This window comes from Psittacula echo (assembly GCF_963264785.1).
Source record: "Psittacula echo genome assembly, chromosome: 7".
In the NCBI taxonomy this organism is placed as follows: Eukaryota; Metazoa; Chordata; class Aves; order Psittaciformes; family Psittacidae; genus Psittacula; species Psittacula echo.
The window spans coordinates 16,498,572-16,516,868 of record NC_137740.1 but is presented as its reverse complement, the minus strand read 5'-3'; the positions used below and the strand labels follow the sequence as shown (position 1 = coordinate 16,516,868).

Genomic DNA, 18,297 nt, shown 5'->3' with positions numbered 1-18,297 from the left:
GGTTAATGTCCATGTAGCTTTCTTAATTAGAAAGGGAACAAAAATGGTTAGATATGAAATAAAGTAAGATCATCTGAGATTTTGTTCATACTTAATATGGCAATTTATAGATAAGCATACTTATAGTGACAAAAATGTACTTCAATAAATAGCTAAATAAAGGATTCCTGATGCTGTAGTTCTACAGAAGTTTATTTTAATCATTTTCCAAAAATGTAATGTGCATGCCTGAAAATAAGAACAGGAGGTTATAGATTATAGGTTTATTTTCTTAGTAGGTATTTTGTTAATGAAAGAACATCAGCATACCAGTGTGATGTTACACAATTCACTAATTGGCTCTTTTAAAATCACTTTGGTTTATACATGTTACTAGGTTAAACTGTATATTTAAGTAGCTGACTAATGTTATATTAAAAGTGAGATGTAAAAAGTGAGCTGCAGTACCTCAGTACCCTAGTATACAAATTCCACAACATTTATATAGTTGGTGTCTTTTTACAAGATAATTTCAAGAACATACAGGCAAATGTTCTGTAATTCTGATCTTCTATAAACATTACAGAGCTTCTGGAGACTTTATGGCTGTTAAAGTTACGTCAGCCTCTTAATTTCCTCATTTTCTGGACAGGCGAATTAAAGCTGAATGAATCTTCTTCTGTGTCAGTTCCGCTCTCAGCACTTGTAAATCAGATGCTGCCTGCTTTCTCATCTGCAGAAGAACCAGTAGTTTTAAGGAATTGCAATTTAAGGAAATTTTTGGAGTTGACATGCATATGGGTTTATATAACTAAGACTGAATTTTATACAGGATGGCTGAATACAGGATACATCTTTCATCCTTAAAATTTTACATTTCTAATTAGGTAGCCTAGTTCTAGCAATACTTTCTTCTGCAGTGTTTTAAGAGACAACTGTGCAATTCATTGTTCTTTCCTCTCTTTGTTATACAGTGGAGGAGGCATAATGAGTACATCCAGCCTACATTACACAGTAAACAGGGGCATGGGCAGTTCCTGGGATGTAGAAGCCTCCTATTTCAAGCACTCAAAGCTGAAAAGCTGTCCAGTATGAAGGGCTATGCCATTATCTTCCTTCCAAAGGGAGCCGTAGGCAGCACTGGTATGGAATAAAGCAGATGAAGAGGACTGCTGTCTGCTTTGAGATATATTCTCTTTTTTAATTATAATTCATTTATACCACTTTACTTTTTTATTCTTAGCCACAGTCTACTACTGACCAGTGCCTCATCAATATGTTCCTTCAGTTACCTCTTAAGTGAAATGGAATTTTATGAAAGACTGTGAAACTTAGCCTACACAGTAACTCGAAAGTCTAAGTTGCTTGAATGCTAGACATTCAAAGTCATTTAATAACCTGGTGTTCTGGAGAAATTTGGCTCAAGTGATAAAGTTACAATGGCAACTACCACCATAAAGCTAACACATAAAACACAAACTCTGTAGGAAATCATTTAATGTTTGGGAAGATCTAAGGGGTTTTTTATACATAGTAACATTTTGACTGTTTTAATTAAAAGGCAGAGTACCTTAATTTCTATTACAAGTTTCATTTTTGTATCATCCAGCTTCCTCCTCAGTAGATCGAGTTCATGCTGCACTGTAGTAATCTGGATGATTGTGTTATTCTATATTGAAAAGAACAGAAATAATAAAAGGTAAAAGTACAGCATTAGTGCATTTCACCACTCAGAAACAACCCTCTAAACTCATTCCAGCTCCCCTACTTTCTCTTCCAGTCGTCAAAGCATACTGGACTGTCTCTAGTCTGTAAGCAGTCAGCTCTCCCAAGAGGGGGCAGCTCCCTTCTGCTGTCAGCCCTTCACCTGGGTGCAGAGATTTTTCCACTCCCTTTTGCTTTAGGAAGTTAAGATCCAGATCAGTTCTCCTGAGTAACAGCACGCTGTTTTGCAATTATCTTTTATGGCTACTCCCCATTTATAATAAAAAGGCATACTTCAAATAATTTCTTTCGCAGGCTTAGCATCACTCTGTCACTGTACATTTATTGATGAGATTACAACACTCATGTAATGTTTAGTGCGGATGATCTCCAGGTCATACAGCACATAATTTCAGCAGTAGGTGTGGGTGGGCCTATCACTGAATTAACCTGTAAAACTGAAATTCATGTTTTCAAATGTAGGTTCTGATACTCAGAACGTCTAAGTCAGCCATGGTCCCTTGATGTCAGTAACACTGAGTGGTGGGTGTGGATGTGCATGTGGTAATCTCTTGATGTTCCAAGCCATTAAAAATTCTATTAAAGTGCCAGCTGAAGCAAATGATGCGATCAAAGTTGCCATACAAGGAATCATTAAGTGGTATCTGCAGCCTCTCATCTCTGAGCTCCTGCTGTAAGCTTCTTCCCACCCAGGGGTGTAGCTGCCTGCGTGCAAGGGTCCAAGTCCCATCTCTGACACCGCACAGCTGTGTAACCCTAGCCCAGACCACGGAGAAAGCATGAAAGGTACACTGTCATGCAGCAGGAAACCAGGCAAGGCTGTCAGACTAACTGGGGGCTACTGAGGAATCACCTCAGTGTTGGGTTGAGTCACCAGTGAAGACCAAGCTGGTGGAAGAGGTGAAACCAGCAACAGTGGAATCTGTTCCCAAGAGACCAACTCTTCCCACCTGACTGACACCTGCCTGTCTAGCACATAGCTTACAAGGGGTGGAAAGCATACTTGTGCCTAGCCTAATAGCTAATTAAATCCTCGCTATCTATCTTCTGTGTGCTAGCCAATAAATAACCACTGTAGGCATGTTAACTTGTGCATATCCTCCACATAAGGACTCTTTGTGCCTAGAGAGAGACCTAAAAAACCCCCTGGTATCTCCCCCCAAAAGGAGCAATAAAATACCTGACCATAGCTGATTATATAATGTAATACCAACCCTAATAATATTTTTCTATTCTAGATATTTATATTAACATAGGTGTCCTGGTTTAGCAGTAGCAGTCATTTTTTCTCCTTCTTAGTAGCTGGTGCAGCGCTGTGTTTTTGACTTTTCGCCTGGCACAGTACTGATAAAGCCAGTGTTTTCAGTTGCTGGTCAGAATGTTTACCCTGACCAAGGACTTTGTGAGTCTCATGCTCTGCCAGGGAGAGGGGAAGCCAGGAGGAAGCAGGGACAGGACACCTGACCCAAACTGGCCAAAGAGGTATTCCATATCACAGCACATCATGCCCGGGGATGTAACTGAGAGTTATCTGCAAGGGCTGGATCATGGTGGGGTGGGGGCGAGGTACCGGTCGGTGAGCGGTTGTATTCTCTTCCCTTGTTATTTCCTATCATTATTATTGGTGGTAGCAGTAGTGATTTGTGTTATACCTTAGTTACTAAACTGTTCTTATCTTAACCCGTGGGAGTTGCATTCTTTCGATTCTCCTTCCCATCCCTCCAGGAGTGGGGGGAAGAAAGGGTGGGGGGAAGTAGACTGCATGGTTCTAATTTATGGCCTGGGCTTAAACCATGACACATAGGTCAAATAATACACATTTGTATATAATATACAGTCTTAGACTGTATATACATTCTCCCACTTTTCAGATACAAGAAAGGGACACTGGTTTTTCCTAGTCTAGCTTCAGATTTGCCAACAGACTTGATTTCATTAACACATTTAGAAAATTTACAGATACAACTGTTGTGGTGTGTTTCCCCCCTTTTTTTAATTCCTCTCTGAACATCCTGTGATTTGGCACCGATAAGATGATGTGAGACTCGGTTGCACAATAGTTCAGGTGCAGCCACCCTGAAAGCCTCAGACACACATTGTCCTCCCAAACAGAATTCACTACCTCTGTAGGTGAAATTTGGGATGAAAACAATATAGAACCGAACAATTTATTAATCATACTGAATGAAAGGGCATTTAGTTACAAGAAGGTATTGTGGAAGCACAAAGCATAAAGAATCAAATGCTCAGACTCAAGAACTTCTTAAAAAGAAGTGTGAGCTGAAGGAATTCTATATATTCTATATTTGTCTGTTAAAGCTAGTTTACAACTCATTGTTTGGTGATTAATTTCTTACTTTATAGAAAAAAAACCAAACAGGCTATGTAAAAAGAGAGATTAAAATAATACAAGCAAATACCTTGGAGTTTGTCATATTATTTGGTTGTTTTCGGCTATCTCTGGCTTCCAGTTGCAAGAGTAATTTCTGGTGGTAAAGCTCTAAATCTTGCTGCAGTTTGTTTAAAGCATCCTCCAGGGGAACCGTAGCTTTCTTAGTTTCAAAGTAATTCTTTTTCCATTCCTCACGAGCTACACAGGAAAACAGTAATACTGTTTGCTCTTGTTCATCTTATCATAAGGTTTGCTGAAGACAGTAATGACCAACTGATCTAAAAAGATGCAGTTGGCCAATGCACATATGAAAAGATGGCAGTAGGTTTCTTTTTAAAAAAGCATTTAATGAAAAATCTTTGTTGAAATTACATTCACTGTAAATGTAACTGACTTTCCCACACAATCACCTGCAACAAAAGGCTCTCTGTCCACCAAGATACCACACAAGGTCCAACCCCAAAATTTCATTCAGCTTGGGTGTTCTGCAGGTTTCAGCTGCACAGTAGGTGCTCCTGACCTGTGAGGACTTGATGCCCACCACAGCCTGAAGTTCATGCCTTTACTGTAGTGGGATATTTAGCACTGTAGACTTACACAAAATTTGAGCTATGCAGGGCCAGAGAGTTTGAACAGTACAAAAGCCCCAAGATTATGGGAAACAGTTATTTACCTGTACACTTAACTATGATTCCTCCTATGTTGATAATGTGCTGTCTACAGCTAGCACACAATTTCCCCTGTATGTAGTGTGGCAGTCTTACAGCCACATACATCTACTAGTCTGCAGTGTCTTAAATGATTCCTTCTTTCAAGACGTAGTTTAGGAAATCAGGACAGCTGCTGCTCAGAAACTTACCTGAAAGAACCCAGCTCCTGGAGGACTATACAGTATGTAACTGAGCATGTCAGCCCTAGGAGGGTATTAAATATAGACAAGACAGCTGCTCCTACAGAACATGCCCTTCCCTTCATACCTTGGGAAGGGGCATATTTGCAAATGCACTTACTTATGAAACTCTACAGGTCTGATAAAAATACTTCAGAGGTAGAGACACTTCTTAACCTGCAGAAGCTGTTTGAATGCATGTGAAATAACCTTTATTTTACCTAACTGTATAACATAATTTAAGTCAACACAGGAGCAATTTAGGGCTTATCTCAACGGGGTAAATTAGCTTGCGTTGCAGCTCCATGCTACTACAGATTCACTGCTTCAAGTACTCAGGTTTTTATTATGTTTTTTTTTCAACCTCAACATGCTGGAGAGTGCAGTGTAAAACCATGCGCTTAGAGGATAACTGGAAGAATTGTCTTGTCTTCTCCTTTCAACAAAGCTACAAATAATAGTTGAGACTCCTAGTGATTTAACTGTACTTGAATATAAAGAGAATGCTCTCAAACATCCAAGTGACTAAACCTCATCTCTGATTAACTGGAATGTGACTTAGGGAGGATAGCTTAAGTATGAACTTGAAAATGATTTTACAAAGAAAATTTGGGTGGGATTTAAATGAGATTTTGACTCATAAAAAAACCCAAGGTTTGTCAAGCTTGTCACGACAGGCTTGTAACTTCCATGCCATAAGCTGAATACTATGAGGTAGGAGGAACAAAAAGTATTATGCTGGCCATTTAACTAGAAGCTCTATCAGCACAGTAAAAACCTCTGTAAGCACCAGCTACAGGCAGGTTTAGAATATGTCAGCTGCCCTGGGCCTCAAAGAGTGAAATGGCCTGCAGCAGCTTTCCGGGCACTGTATGACCTGGGATGAAAAGCAGGATATTTTTAGGATTATAAGACTAAAAGTGGAAGGAAACATTGCAACCTTCAATCTTTTCAACATGCTGTTACACAAGTGAGCCTTGTTGGAGCTATTGGTTAGCAAACTGCTCTGTCTGCAATTAAGCTCACTGATAAGGAGACAAGTATTTTCATATTGGTTTCAGTGTCATTTCTCTATCATTCCAAATTACAAAATAAATTAAAAGCGTACCGTGGTATCTTTTCAGCTTATGTTGTTCCAGTAGCCCTTTAACTTTTCTGATCAGTTCTTCTCTATTTTTTTCCATGTGCATTCTGTCTTTCTTCATTTGTTGCAATTGTTCTACCATCTTGTTTTCTAAAGATATTATATTTAGTAAGCACCAGGATACTCTCAATCAAGATTTTTGTAATGCACCAATCATAACCATATGAAGCCAAAAAAAGCCTCCAAAAGACTATTATCTGCTCAAAATATGTTGTGATAGAAACTGTAGTGAAATCTTGCCTTAAACTCCAGGTGGTCATAGGCAGAACAGACTTCCACTAGTCACAACAGGTCAGTAACTTACCTTCTCACTATCCTCCTACTTCACCACCACAGCAGAGGATCCTCAGCAATACTGCTATTGGTTTTCTTCGCTACATTCTCACTTAAGTGAGCAGTATTTCATTTGATCTCCCCACTTTTCTCCTTTCATCCCCAAGTCCACAAACTGGGTTTTCTGGTGCTGGGAACCTGCCATGCTTTATGAACAGCCCAAAATGGCTGGAACTTTCCCACCACAAACTAAAATTTATAACAATACTGTGAATGAATGAATGTCCAAATTCTCTCACAAACCAGGTATTTCTGTCTTCATTAACTATTCAGTCTTGATTGTTATAGAATCATAGAACAGTTTGGGTTGGAAGGGACCTTAAAGCTCATCCAGTTCCAACCCCCTGCCATGGGCAGGGACACCTTCCACTAGACCAGGTTGCTCCAAGCCCTGTCCAACCTGGCCTTGAACACTGCCAGGGGTGGAGCAACCACAGCTTCTCTGGGCAACCTGTGCCAGTGCCTCACCACCCTCACAGGGAAGAATTTCTTCCTAATAGCTAACATAAATCTACCTTGTATCAGTTTAAAGCCATTCCCCCTTGTCCTATTACTATGTGCCCTTGTAAAAAGTCTCTCTTCAGCTTTCTTGTCAGCCCCTTTAGTTACTGAAAGGCTGCTATAAGGGTTTCCCTGGAGCCTTCTCTTCTTTAGGCTGAACAACCACAATTCTCTCATCCTGTCTTCACTCCATGCAATTTCTTGGAATCATATACTCACTTGCTGTCTGAATTGCAGGAACTTGATCTGGATTTACAGAAAATGGCAGGAAAGGTAGATTAGGAGGTGAAATATATTCTTTTGGACAACTAAGAGGATTTAGCTTGTTTTTACCAGCCTAGAGTCAAAAGACACAACTGTAAGTACATAACCATAATCCTGAGTAGCTCCATTAGACATATGCTCTGAAAGTGGTCTGACTGAGCCTGAGGGATGAATTTGAATTCTGCATATAAGCTTTTTTATTCTGTTACCAGAACAAATGATTACTAAATTACAAACAGATGGACCTCCGCAAATAAAACCAGAACACTGAACACTTGCATCACAGAGAACATGCAGACAAAAACATAGACTATGGCCAATTGCTCCTGTCTATGTCCACAACACCACAAGTCATTGACACTCCCGTGCAAGACCAGGAATAACAAGCTAACATTAATAAGACAGAGATAGTTATTGTATATGTAGTTCCTGTTAAATTATGACTAGAGATATAACTTCTGATGATTTCATTGTTGAGAGATATAGCTGATTTTTCTTTACCAAAAAGTAGCAGTGCATGAATTGACTTTTCTCAATTACTCTCAAATCTATATTTGAGAATTTAATATTTCCAGTGAGTTGCCTCTCTTATAAAATATGTCTAGGTGGAGGACTATGTTTATTGCTCAGTATTACTAAGAATATGTTACCTTGAAAAACATACCTGACTATCCAGTTTTTCACCAGGATCAGCTATAGACTTGCTAGTTCTGTACTGCAACAAGCTAAAATTAAATCAAAGCAGCAAGTGAAAATTTGTGTAATTAATTCCGCCCCACCCCATTTTCCTTCATTTATCTGAAGTCTGGTTATGAATTAATATTATCCAATGTTTCAGCAGAATCATAATTTACTAACCTTTGTTTTCTGCATGCATATTCTGTGGCTTGGTCTTCCATTATTTTAAGAATTCCAGCATCCTGTGTTCTGTCTTTTCTTAGTTTGGTATCTTTTAAGTAGTCATTATTATCCGTGTTTGTTAGTTCTGTGACAGGATAGTGATGATCAAAATATATAGATTACACTCATAAAATTCAAGATGTTTTGACTGTCAATGCCTGGGCTTTCCAACCTGTATTACAAATTCAGTGAATTGATCCAATAAATAATGTTATCTCTGGGGTTTGGAAATGGGTGAATAACAGAAGAAGAAATAGAAGAAAAAAAAAAAAATAAAAATCAAGGTGGTTTTGTTTGGAGAATTGTATCTAATTAGTTGTGGTAACCAGTACAAGAAACATTATGACAGATAAGGAAACCACTCAGTTATTTCACCTTCCCTACACTAATTCCTTATCTAATGCTTTCTGCGTTTTAGAGACTGAAGATCCCCTATAGACTGGAGCCAGCATAGAAAGGGAGAGCAAAATGTTTTCAATTTAAATGTTAATGAATAAATGGTTTTTGCTTTAAAATATATACAATAAGTATTTCAAAATAAAATTGCTGACAGACTTTACTACTACAAAATCCTATATCCTTCATCATTCAAAATGAAGTTATGGAAAACTTTTCAGTTACACCTTTACATATATAGATTTGTGTATTAAGCAGTCTCATACATAATGTGAGTTAATGTGATGATGAAGGGATAGAGCTGTTTTTAACAGGTTATGACTGGAAACTGAAATTACTGACAATTCATCCATAAAAACCTTTTCTAATAAACTCTTCACACACATCTCAAAGAATAAGTCATTTAAGTAATATTATTATGTTACTTATTATATTAATATAATTAGACAAATGTATCAATTATAGTGGTGTTTCCCTATATCAATACACAGTGATAAAGAAGGACTGTAGTGACAGGACAAGGGGTAATGGGTTAAAACTTAAACAGAGGAAGTTTAGATTGGATGTAAAGAAGAAGTTCTTTACTGTAAGGGTGGTGAGGCACTGGAATGGGTTGCCCAGGGAAGTTGTGAATGCTCCATCCCTGGCGGTGTTCAAGGCCAGACTGGACAGAGCCTTGGGTGACATGGTTTAGTGGGAGGTGTCCCTGCTCGTGGCAGGGGGGTTGGAACTTGATGATCTTAAGGTCCTTTCCAACCCGACTACTCTATGATTCTATGACTTATCCAATTTAAAACTATAACTCTTTGAAAGACATTATTATTATTATTATTTTAAAAATCAGAATATTGTTCTGATAGCAATATTGCAACCCATGCTTTAATTATAGATTTCTTAAAACTAAGCTTTACGCTGCCAACTTTCTAAACAGATGTTTTAGCAGAAGAATGACCATAAACAGTTGTACCCTTTTGGTACTTGATGTGATTTTGGGGTGTTTGATTATTCTGGCCTTGTTCATCACTGTGGTTTACATGAAGAATAAGAGTGCTTCCTTTGGCTTCATCATTCCACTTAGGAGTGTTATGCTCTTTTCGATCTTGGCTAAGATGATTTTGCTGAGAGGTCTGTACTACCGTATCACTTTTTCCAGACTCCAAATCATCTGCAGGATCTGACTGATTTGGTGTGATGAGAAATCCATCGGATCCATTTTGATCTGCATAATAATTGATAATAGAAAACAGAAATGTTATTTTATTTTAAATGTTAACCATAATATTTATTCTTCTCCTTCATCGTCCTCCTTCACTACATTGGTTAAACTTACCTTCTTCTCTAAGCAGTATATGATTTTCTTGAATCCTGTTGTTATGGTCTTGCTTATTATTTGTGTGCAAAACTGGAACAGGTTCTTTCTCACCCCATTCCACAGGACCAAGCACTTCTTTATTTTCTAGCTGATGACTGCTTTGTATGCTTTCTAAAAATTGTTTGCTTGTTTCAAGTTTTTGTTGAGGAAGACTGCATAATCCTGATTTATGATTAAGCCTATTAGCTTCTGCATTAAAATGATGTCTCTGTTGAGCTGATGCTGATAATGGACCTTCAAAGTATTCCACTTCAGGTAATAAATATAATTCAGGATAAAGTGCCTAAAATATGCAGTATATTCATCAGACATGAGATGAAATGTACAATGTAAAAAGTTTCTGAAAATGATACCTTAAAAGCCATTCAATACGTACATAAGGTGGAGCAAACAACTTCAGTTCCAGTTCTGCTTCTTGTTTTGCTTTCACCTTGGAAGGTAAAGTATGGAAGTGTAACCAATAAAATACTTCTTTATCAACAATGTTGCATATCACTTAAGTTGTTTATTCTATCATCCTCTTTACATACTACGTTTTTTCAGAACCAGCACTATTTATCTTCTGTAATGGCCTCATGGGGAAGAAAGAACACAGACTACTATTGTATTTTCTGACATAGTACTGAAACTTTATTTTGTCTGGTTTTCAAAATCTCAGACCCACATGAGTACATGGATGTACTGAATATATTTTGCACTTTCTCTTATGGTTCAAGGAACTTGATCCAACAGTCACAGCAGAAGAAAGTCTTTGACTTTCTTTACCAGTAGTTGCTTCAAGATGAATCTGACTAGAAATGCTGACTCACATAATTTTCTGTATTCACCTAATACAATACTGCAAAATATGTAATGTATGTAGAAAAAAATATCTATACTATCTATTTATACTCTTCATATGATAGAAACACCCTTTCAGATTTCAACAGTATCCTAAAAACAAAGTCTAAGATAATCAATGTAAATTTATAAGGTGAGCTAAAAAAAAAAAAAAAAAAAAAAAAAATATTAAAAAAACCAGCCAATAAATAAAATCTGTGCTTACATTTAAATAATGAAATTGAACTAACTATGGTGCCTAATTTTATTCTCAGTAATGGCCAGGCAATGCCACTATTAGAGACATGGGCTATATGAAAGAAAAATAAGAGCAAATGAACATGATGTTGGTTTACAATTCTTTTTCACTTAAAGACCCTTACTTGCAAGTTGGGTACAGCTCTTAGTATTGCTTACATTGTTACTGTTGTGAAACAGAAGACTGGGGGGTAAGAAACCAGTCAACAAATATTTGATCATGGAGATATGATTCAATGAGGTTACCATGACCCTAAATAACAAATAAACCAGTTAGCTGGTTTATTGCTTTCCACTTTGTTATAATGTTAAACATCAAGCAACAGTAAATACACCAACTTAAAATTATGTCTAATTCATCACTAAAAATCTTCACTTGTATCTACCAATATCTTTAATTCTCTATTAAAGTAAAATATTTTATTAATTTGCTGACATTCTAAAAGAAGCTGGAAAAATTCTCCATTTATCTCAGAACTATCAGTGGGAAAGAAAATACACCATCTTACTTATGGTCATCCAGTTTAAAAGACCTGAATTCTTTGAAGACATATGCACATTTTCAGATTCAGATTGTGTCCCAGTCTTTAAGTTTTCCCTTATGTTTTTCCCACCTATTTTTTGCATATTACTTAATATCTATCTAGTCTTCTGTGTGAGTAATTTTAGTGGTAACTAAAAGAATGACACCGAATTTCTAGCTTGTAATTAATTTACAGGTCCATGAGAGACAGGTGAAATGAGAAGAGAAAAAAGTATTCTATACTTGCATACATGACTTAAGTCTTTGTGTGTTACAAGAACAAACTTTCAGTTGGACTGATTTTCAAGGGTATTTAATCTTTTGCTATAGTTTGTAAGGTATAAATATACAGAGAATCAACGTGAGGAATAGCTACAATTCAGAAATTTAGGGGTTTGATTACATGCATCTCAGGCTGTATTACTGGACTAATTACTGGAACACATGTACATCCAGAAACTCATCTTTTAAAGGCTTTTGGGCAGGTCACAGCAGGAACCATTAGAGGAACTCCGACTTACTCAGCTTCCCTTGTAAATTCTTCAACTGCCATCTTCCCAAACATGTACTGGTAATAATGACCTTAAGCAGATTTTTTTTTAATGCAACAAGATTTGTCATATTTAATCCACTGACTTATCAAAACTAACATGTTTTCACTGGATGGCAACTAATTACATATGATGGTTTAAAGAGTGTTTCTAATATACCTGTCCAGCTGCGCCTTTGTATTTGGAGAAGTAGATGTGTTCTTACACGAACTTACACTCCAGCATGTTTAAAAAAAAGAAATGCTAACAGTGCTCCTGAGGTTTTCTCCTTTTTATGTATTTTGTTTATCTAATCTGCAGGAATGAAATCTGTGGTTGACATTGTAAAACAAAAGAGCATGAAAGAAAAAAAAAAAGTAGTAACTTACCACTGCTAGTCTTTTCCCAATGCATTTTAAAAATCTGAATTTATCTGCAGCTGAAACTCCATCCAGGTACTCTCCAAGCTTCTCCCGTAGCACTCTTAATGTGATGTGAGGAGATACCCTAGAATGTTGTTATTCATTAATACATCTGTAAGATCAAATAATGATGGCTAGTTAGTAAGACGGGGAAGATAATGCTATACACATACTGGCTTGCATGGACAGAATGACCGAAAATGGGAACTATGTCCTAGAACTGACTACTATCCAACTACATATAGGCCAGAGAGTCTTGGTGTGCTAGAGTCAGAACATCATATCAGGTTATGGTAGACTGTATTACACAGGCTGTCATGACATTAACTAGCAATATTCATATTTTAGGAACCCCATAAAAAGGGATAATATGGAAATAGCTGAAATTTGAAAACTACTCCTTCAGAATGCTCTTGCTCATCTGCAGATGAGTAACAGAAACATCAGAAACTACAATCATGCATTTCCATATAGGTGATGATGTTTCATGGGGCCAGTCTAGGACTGTAGAACATACCCCTTCAAGCACTAAGGGCTAGAGAAGACTACATTACTGTCCACTTTAAGTAGCAGGCACAGTTCTTTCATTTTGTGTTCTCCAATGCAAATTTACAGTTGGGTGTGTGCATGTGTACATGCAAATGCATTTTAAATCAAAACCAAACACTGCAGTGTGAACATTTCCACCATAGTTTGAGGATGAAAGAGCTGATGCAAATATGAATTGCATCATTTAATGTACTACTGGAAACCACGCAAATATTAATGAGCTCAGTATAAAAATCACTGTAGAATAAAAAGCTCCACAGAATAAAACCAAATGTGCAAGAGGCACGCAAAAGCTCTCTAGGATATCAGAAGAAATTCTAATTGCTCCTGTCATAAACTAGGGAACAAATTCAGACCTGAGACTGTTAATCACCCATGCTGATTGTTAGTATAATACCTAGGCATGATTTTGGCTCAGGCAGCTATCACTCTTTAAGCAATGCAGAGACATAGCTTGGGGTATAGCACATACCATTCTCACTAAACAGTATGGACAAGAACATGCCATCCCTTCAACTTAGGTCTTCAACTTTAACCTGTTAGGGTTTGTTTCCACTTTCAAACAGACCTATTTGCTTTCATTTCACACCCTATGTATGTAAAACCACCGCCAGGTTCATATCATAAACACAGTACTTCAATGGGCTACAGTGCTTCCCTTGCATGATTTAAAACACCTTGGACTTAGAGCATCTCCCCAGAGTGACAAATCTGCCTTGTAGCACAGGCATGCAGCAGAGGAGAACAAAGCTTGCAGAGAGGACACACTGAGGCCACCCTGCTTGGTGCCTCCCTCTGCTCCTGTTTATTTGTTCCTCAGACATTTTTTGCCCACACTTGCTGCAGATATTAGCCCTAATGTCAATTATTTCAAATGTATAAAGAAATATGTGATAGCTACATAATTCAATACACACCCTTCCAGGGTCTTATGTGAGACCACACATGATCTGTAATTCAAGCATCTCTCATGCACTATCCTTTCTTCAAGCTGATATCTCAGAGAAGACATACTCCTTCAGTGGTCTTCCAAAACCCAATAAATACAAGCTCTTTCAGAGAAAATTCTATCACTGCACATCCTTCATTGATAATGCCTGTCCAAAACAGCATGGAAATCTTTATGGTATGTTTTTATAAACAGCAGGGAAAACATCTAAGTAACTACAATGTACCCTGCGAGAAAACTATCTAGGTACATAGAACCTCAGATATAGGACAGCAATTTATCTGCAGATTATTTGCCTGTGCAACTCCTAGGAGCATATTATGATGTATTCCTTACTCTCTGCCACTGGCTAGGAGAAGACTAGTCCTTTGCTTCAGGGTGTTCCTTTAAAGATAATGCAAACTAGAGTTCATTGCAGCCATCTCATCTAGAAACAGCAAACATATGGCTTCTGTGGTGAGGAATGAGGAATAAATAAAAGATCACAGAGGCTGAGAAATCAAGTTCATGGGAACAAAAGCTCAGGGCCAGAGACAATTACACACTTAATACTTTCCTCTAATTTCATAGTTAATGGAAGTGGCCTGTACTTAGACCTAGGAATCCCTTGTTAAGCTGACTCAGAGAATACTAGGATTGTCAAGCTGACTGGACAGTGCTATCAACAATGTCCAAACAGCATTTGTACCAGCAAGGCTGTTCTCTCCCCCTCTCCATAGTAAGCTTTTTAAAATAATTTTGTTTTTAAAGACAGTGATACACTGGCCAGGTGCTAGTTATTGCTAATGCAATGTACTGCAGCATTGCACAGTATCCATAGAATAATTAACTAGCAATTATTTAAAACTCATTAGAAAGCAACAAATACCCCATCAGATATAAACCCACCTAATTTAAGTTGATGCCTCAGAATTGAGCCTCAGGGAAATAAATTTACACTAGAGAACAGAAAGCAGTGACAGATGCACAATCACATGAAATGATCTGAAGTTACTACTCCAGCTGTAGGCATTTTGCACCTCTGCTGGAGAGCAGAACAGCAAACAAAACAGATACACTTATTTCCTCTGGTTTTGAGCAGCCTTTCAACAAAAGAAGCTATGAGAATGAATACATTCTGCCCTACATGCTCATAACCTGACTGCTGTCAATCTTTTCAGCTACACAGTGTATTAAGTGGACAACGCTACCCTAATTTAAAGTAGTTAAAACCTATATTCCCTGCAGTTTAAGCTCAATTGTCAGGTTTTGCTCAGGTGCATGTAAAAGCTCCGCTTCAATACTCATCTTTACATTATTTGATTTTTCTACAACTTCTTACCACTCTAGATACACACAGAATTTGTGAGTAAAGTGTTTAGGGGTACAAAACAAACTTTCACAGCTGTGAAAGATTACAACTGCAGCTCTTTCTGCCAGGTTTGGGCCTAGGACATGGGGTATTCTTTCACTAATTCCTCTAAACAGCTACTTGAAAGCACACATGGCACATGGTGTTGTGTGCAATCTTTCAGAAATACTACTGAAGAAGAAAGAAGATGTGCTGGTAGTTGTATGGGGTGTGATGCATCCCCTTGAGAAACACGGCTCAAGGTTTTTATTTGGACTGAGAGAGCTCAGATCATCATATCCCTGTTCCTGGGAACCAACAGGCTATCCTATCTTCATCAAGCCACTCTGTCTTCAGGCTGGTGCATACCCAAAAAGAACTCAAGACTTTGATAAGCGGGCTCAAGTAGACAGCAAGGATGTAAGACTGTGATTTAACAACATAAATTATTCTGCAGAAATACTAGCACTGCTCTGGAAGTCCATTTCAATGGTTTACAACAAGGGCTGCAATGGAGCTAAGCCTGATACAAATCCAAATAAACCTAACACTAGTCATAGGCATCACTTACCCTCCAGAAATTATTAAAGAACAAGTCTCTTCTGACAGATGTAATTGTGCTTCACAGAGCAACAGCTCAACTAAATTTTTAAAGGACAATGTAAAGGACCTACCATGTACACGAAGCCTAAGACTATACCCACCTTATAAATCCGGCTGAGATGAATTTGCTAGTAAGAGCTACAGGAACTGTATTCAGCTTGAAGTTCCACACTTCTTCTGGGACATAAAAAACATGGAACTCCACCAACTAAATAAAGAACATATAATCATAACTGTAGATATATTACCCTCTTATTTTGCCTTATTTTGCTTAGGTGGACTTTCAAATTCTCAAGGCAGGAATGGTTTCTTTGACGGACTAGAAGAGTAAGCATCCATCTCACAGTGATGACTAAATAGTGAGAACAGCAATGAGTAGAGCTGTTTGTGACTGAATGATAGCTGACAACATCAAACTAAGTCACATTAGAAATGCTCAACACTGGAAATCAGAGAAAAGAGAGTCTGTGCTACTGCTGTATGTCCCTGTGACGGCAATGGACAGAGCTTACCAAAACCACTCGATACTCTGAAGCGTGTCCTGGTTACATAAATACTTCAGCTGAAATTCTGCCTTTGTTCTTCTCATAAATAATGCAAAGTCCTGAAAGCTGGATCCAAACAGCACCACAACTTGACCTTGCCAGAAGAAAAAGAATCCAAAATATTTCTGGCAGTTCTTCATAGTATTAGTTACCTTGGAAGCACAGAAATGCTCCTGGTAATGGCTGCAAAAACAGTAACTAAGCACACTCTGAACAGAGTTCACTTAGACTGCATTCAAACCTGTGGCAGTTGTGGGACTGTTAATGTCCAGATCTTGATATTTTTACTGAAAATTAGATGGTATTGATAAGGATGAAACATTTCCCATAACTGGAAGCCATGTAAATAAGCTGTATTACATATTCCAGCAATTGTTGTGTTATTAAACTTAACTACGAAATTTGAAAATGCTACTAAATGTACTAGAAAACAATACTTTCTATATATGCTACGTTAAAGGCACTTTTTTTTTCCTTCTCAGGTCTCCTAGAAATGGTGCAGTGTCACTCCTTGTAATATTTTATATTTTTAAATGTGAAATCAAAAAACAGTTCATGGAAAAGTACAAAAACTCTCACCTGGGATGTTTGAGGTCTCCTTTGACTGAACGACATGTTGCTCCCTGTACTTGATCACAGCAAATGACAGGTGGGCTTTATAATTTTCTTTTTGATTTAAACATTCTTTAAGAATGAATTTCATGATTAACGATGTTACAAGAGCAGTTACTCCATTAATATCCTTTATTTTCACTTACTGTTCTTCTTTCAATTTATGAAAATGGGAAAGTAGTTTCTGTGCTGAAACAGAAAGTTCCAGCTAACTGCAGACAAACAAGACTCTACCACACCTTCTACGCAATGAGTATCACCTAAGTAACCAGGGGAATTGCTAATCACAGCCGTGCAGCTCCCAGAGATCTGCGCTGGGGTGTTTTCTCTTACCCTTTTCTCCCCTTTCATAAAGACTCTTTGATTGCATATAGTTTTCTACACATTGTACTGCTTTCCTAAAGACACAGACCTAAACCTCCACAAAATGGGATTCTTGCCAGGTCTGGGTTTATCTCTCATAAAGGGACAATGATTGTGAACTGCAGCCAAGCCACATGCACAGCATATTGTGCTGGCCAAACACACTATTCCATGCAAACCTGACTCTTTGGGTGGCCATGCCAGAAAAATCCTTCCATAAACTATAAACCATGGTTCTGCCTTAACCTTTTTATGAGTTTCTTCACTTTGGAGGCTCTTCCAACACCTCAGAGGTTACGAACAGCCTGATTTTCAGCCTGCTGAATGCCTCACTGTTGTCCTGATCATCTTACAGCTCTCCCTCATACTCCTGCTATTTCCAATTCACCTTTTCTTGGGCGCATGTGACCAGACCTTCCAGATAACCTTCCAAGTCTCGCCCTGGCACCATGAGGTGGAAATAAGATTTCCTCGTGTCAGCAGAAAGCACCTGCTTACAAAGGTCTTTACTTGCCCCTTCACAAGTACACCACACAAGCTCTCACAACCAACCTCACTGTAACATCCCATCTCTTCCCCAGTTATTCCCAACAAAAGACACAGCAGGTTACAGCACAAGTTCCTCCCATTAGTCCCTGTATACATGCAAGTTGTTGCACTTTGCATGACAACATGTTTTGCCCCATGCCATTAGCCCAGGCTTCACCGTCACTCCTGGGCACATTCTGTAGCGAACACTCTTCACCTCTAGAGTGTTGTCAAGACTTCATTGAATCTCAAAATAAGCTCGAAACTAGTAACTCACTGGATATTATCACCAAGATTTCCCACCTTGGTCTTAACAGTCTTATTTTAAATCCACTTTACAGATACAAGGGGAATGAGAAGTTTGTTTCCAG

At 38.0% G+C, this 18,297-nt stretch overlaps 1 protein-coding gene across 1 annotated transcript; it reads right to left on the bottom strand.

The window, feature by feature from the left end:
- Positions 1 to 616: 616 nt before the first annotated feature.
- Positions 617 to 17,038, bottom strand: SPATA1 (spermatogenesis associated 1; the record flags this gene model as incomplete). The annotated part of the gene is made up of 13 exons (XM_080622946.1): positions 617 to 712; positions 1,550 to 1,648; positions 4,125 to 4,294; positions 6,094 to 6,219; positions 7,183 to 7,300; positions 7,892 to 7,952; positions 8,086 to 8,212; positions 9,491 to 9,742; positions 9,854 to 10,178; positions 10,272 to 10,325; positions 12,415 to 12,532; positions 15,980 to 16,086; positions 17,003 to 17,038. 13 exons carry the CDS (start codon positions 17,036 to 17,038, stop codon positions 617 to 619), a joined length of 1,689 nt encoding a protein of 562 aa, XP_080479072.1.
- Positions 17,039 to 18,297: the final 1,259 nt, after the last annotated feature.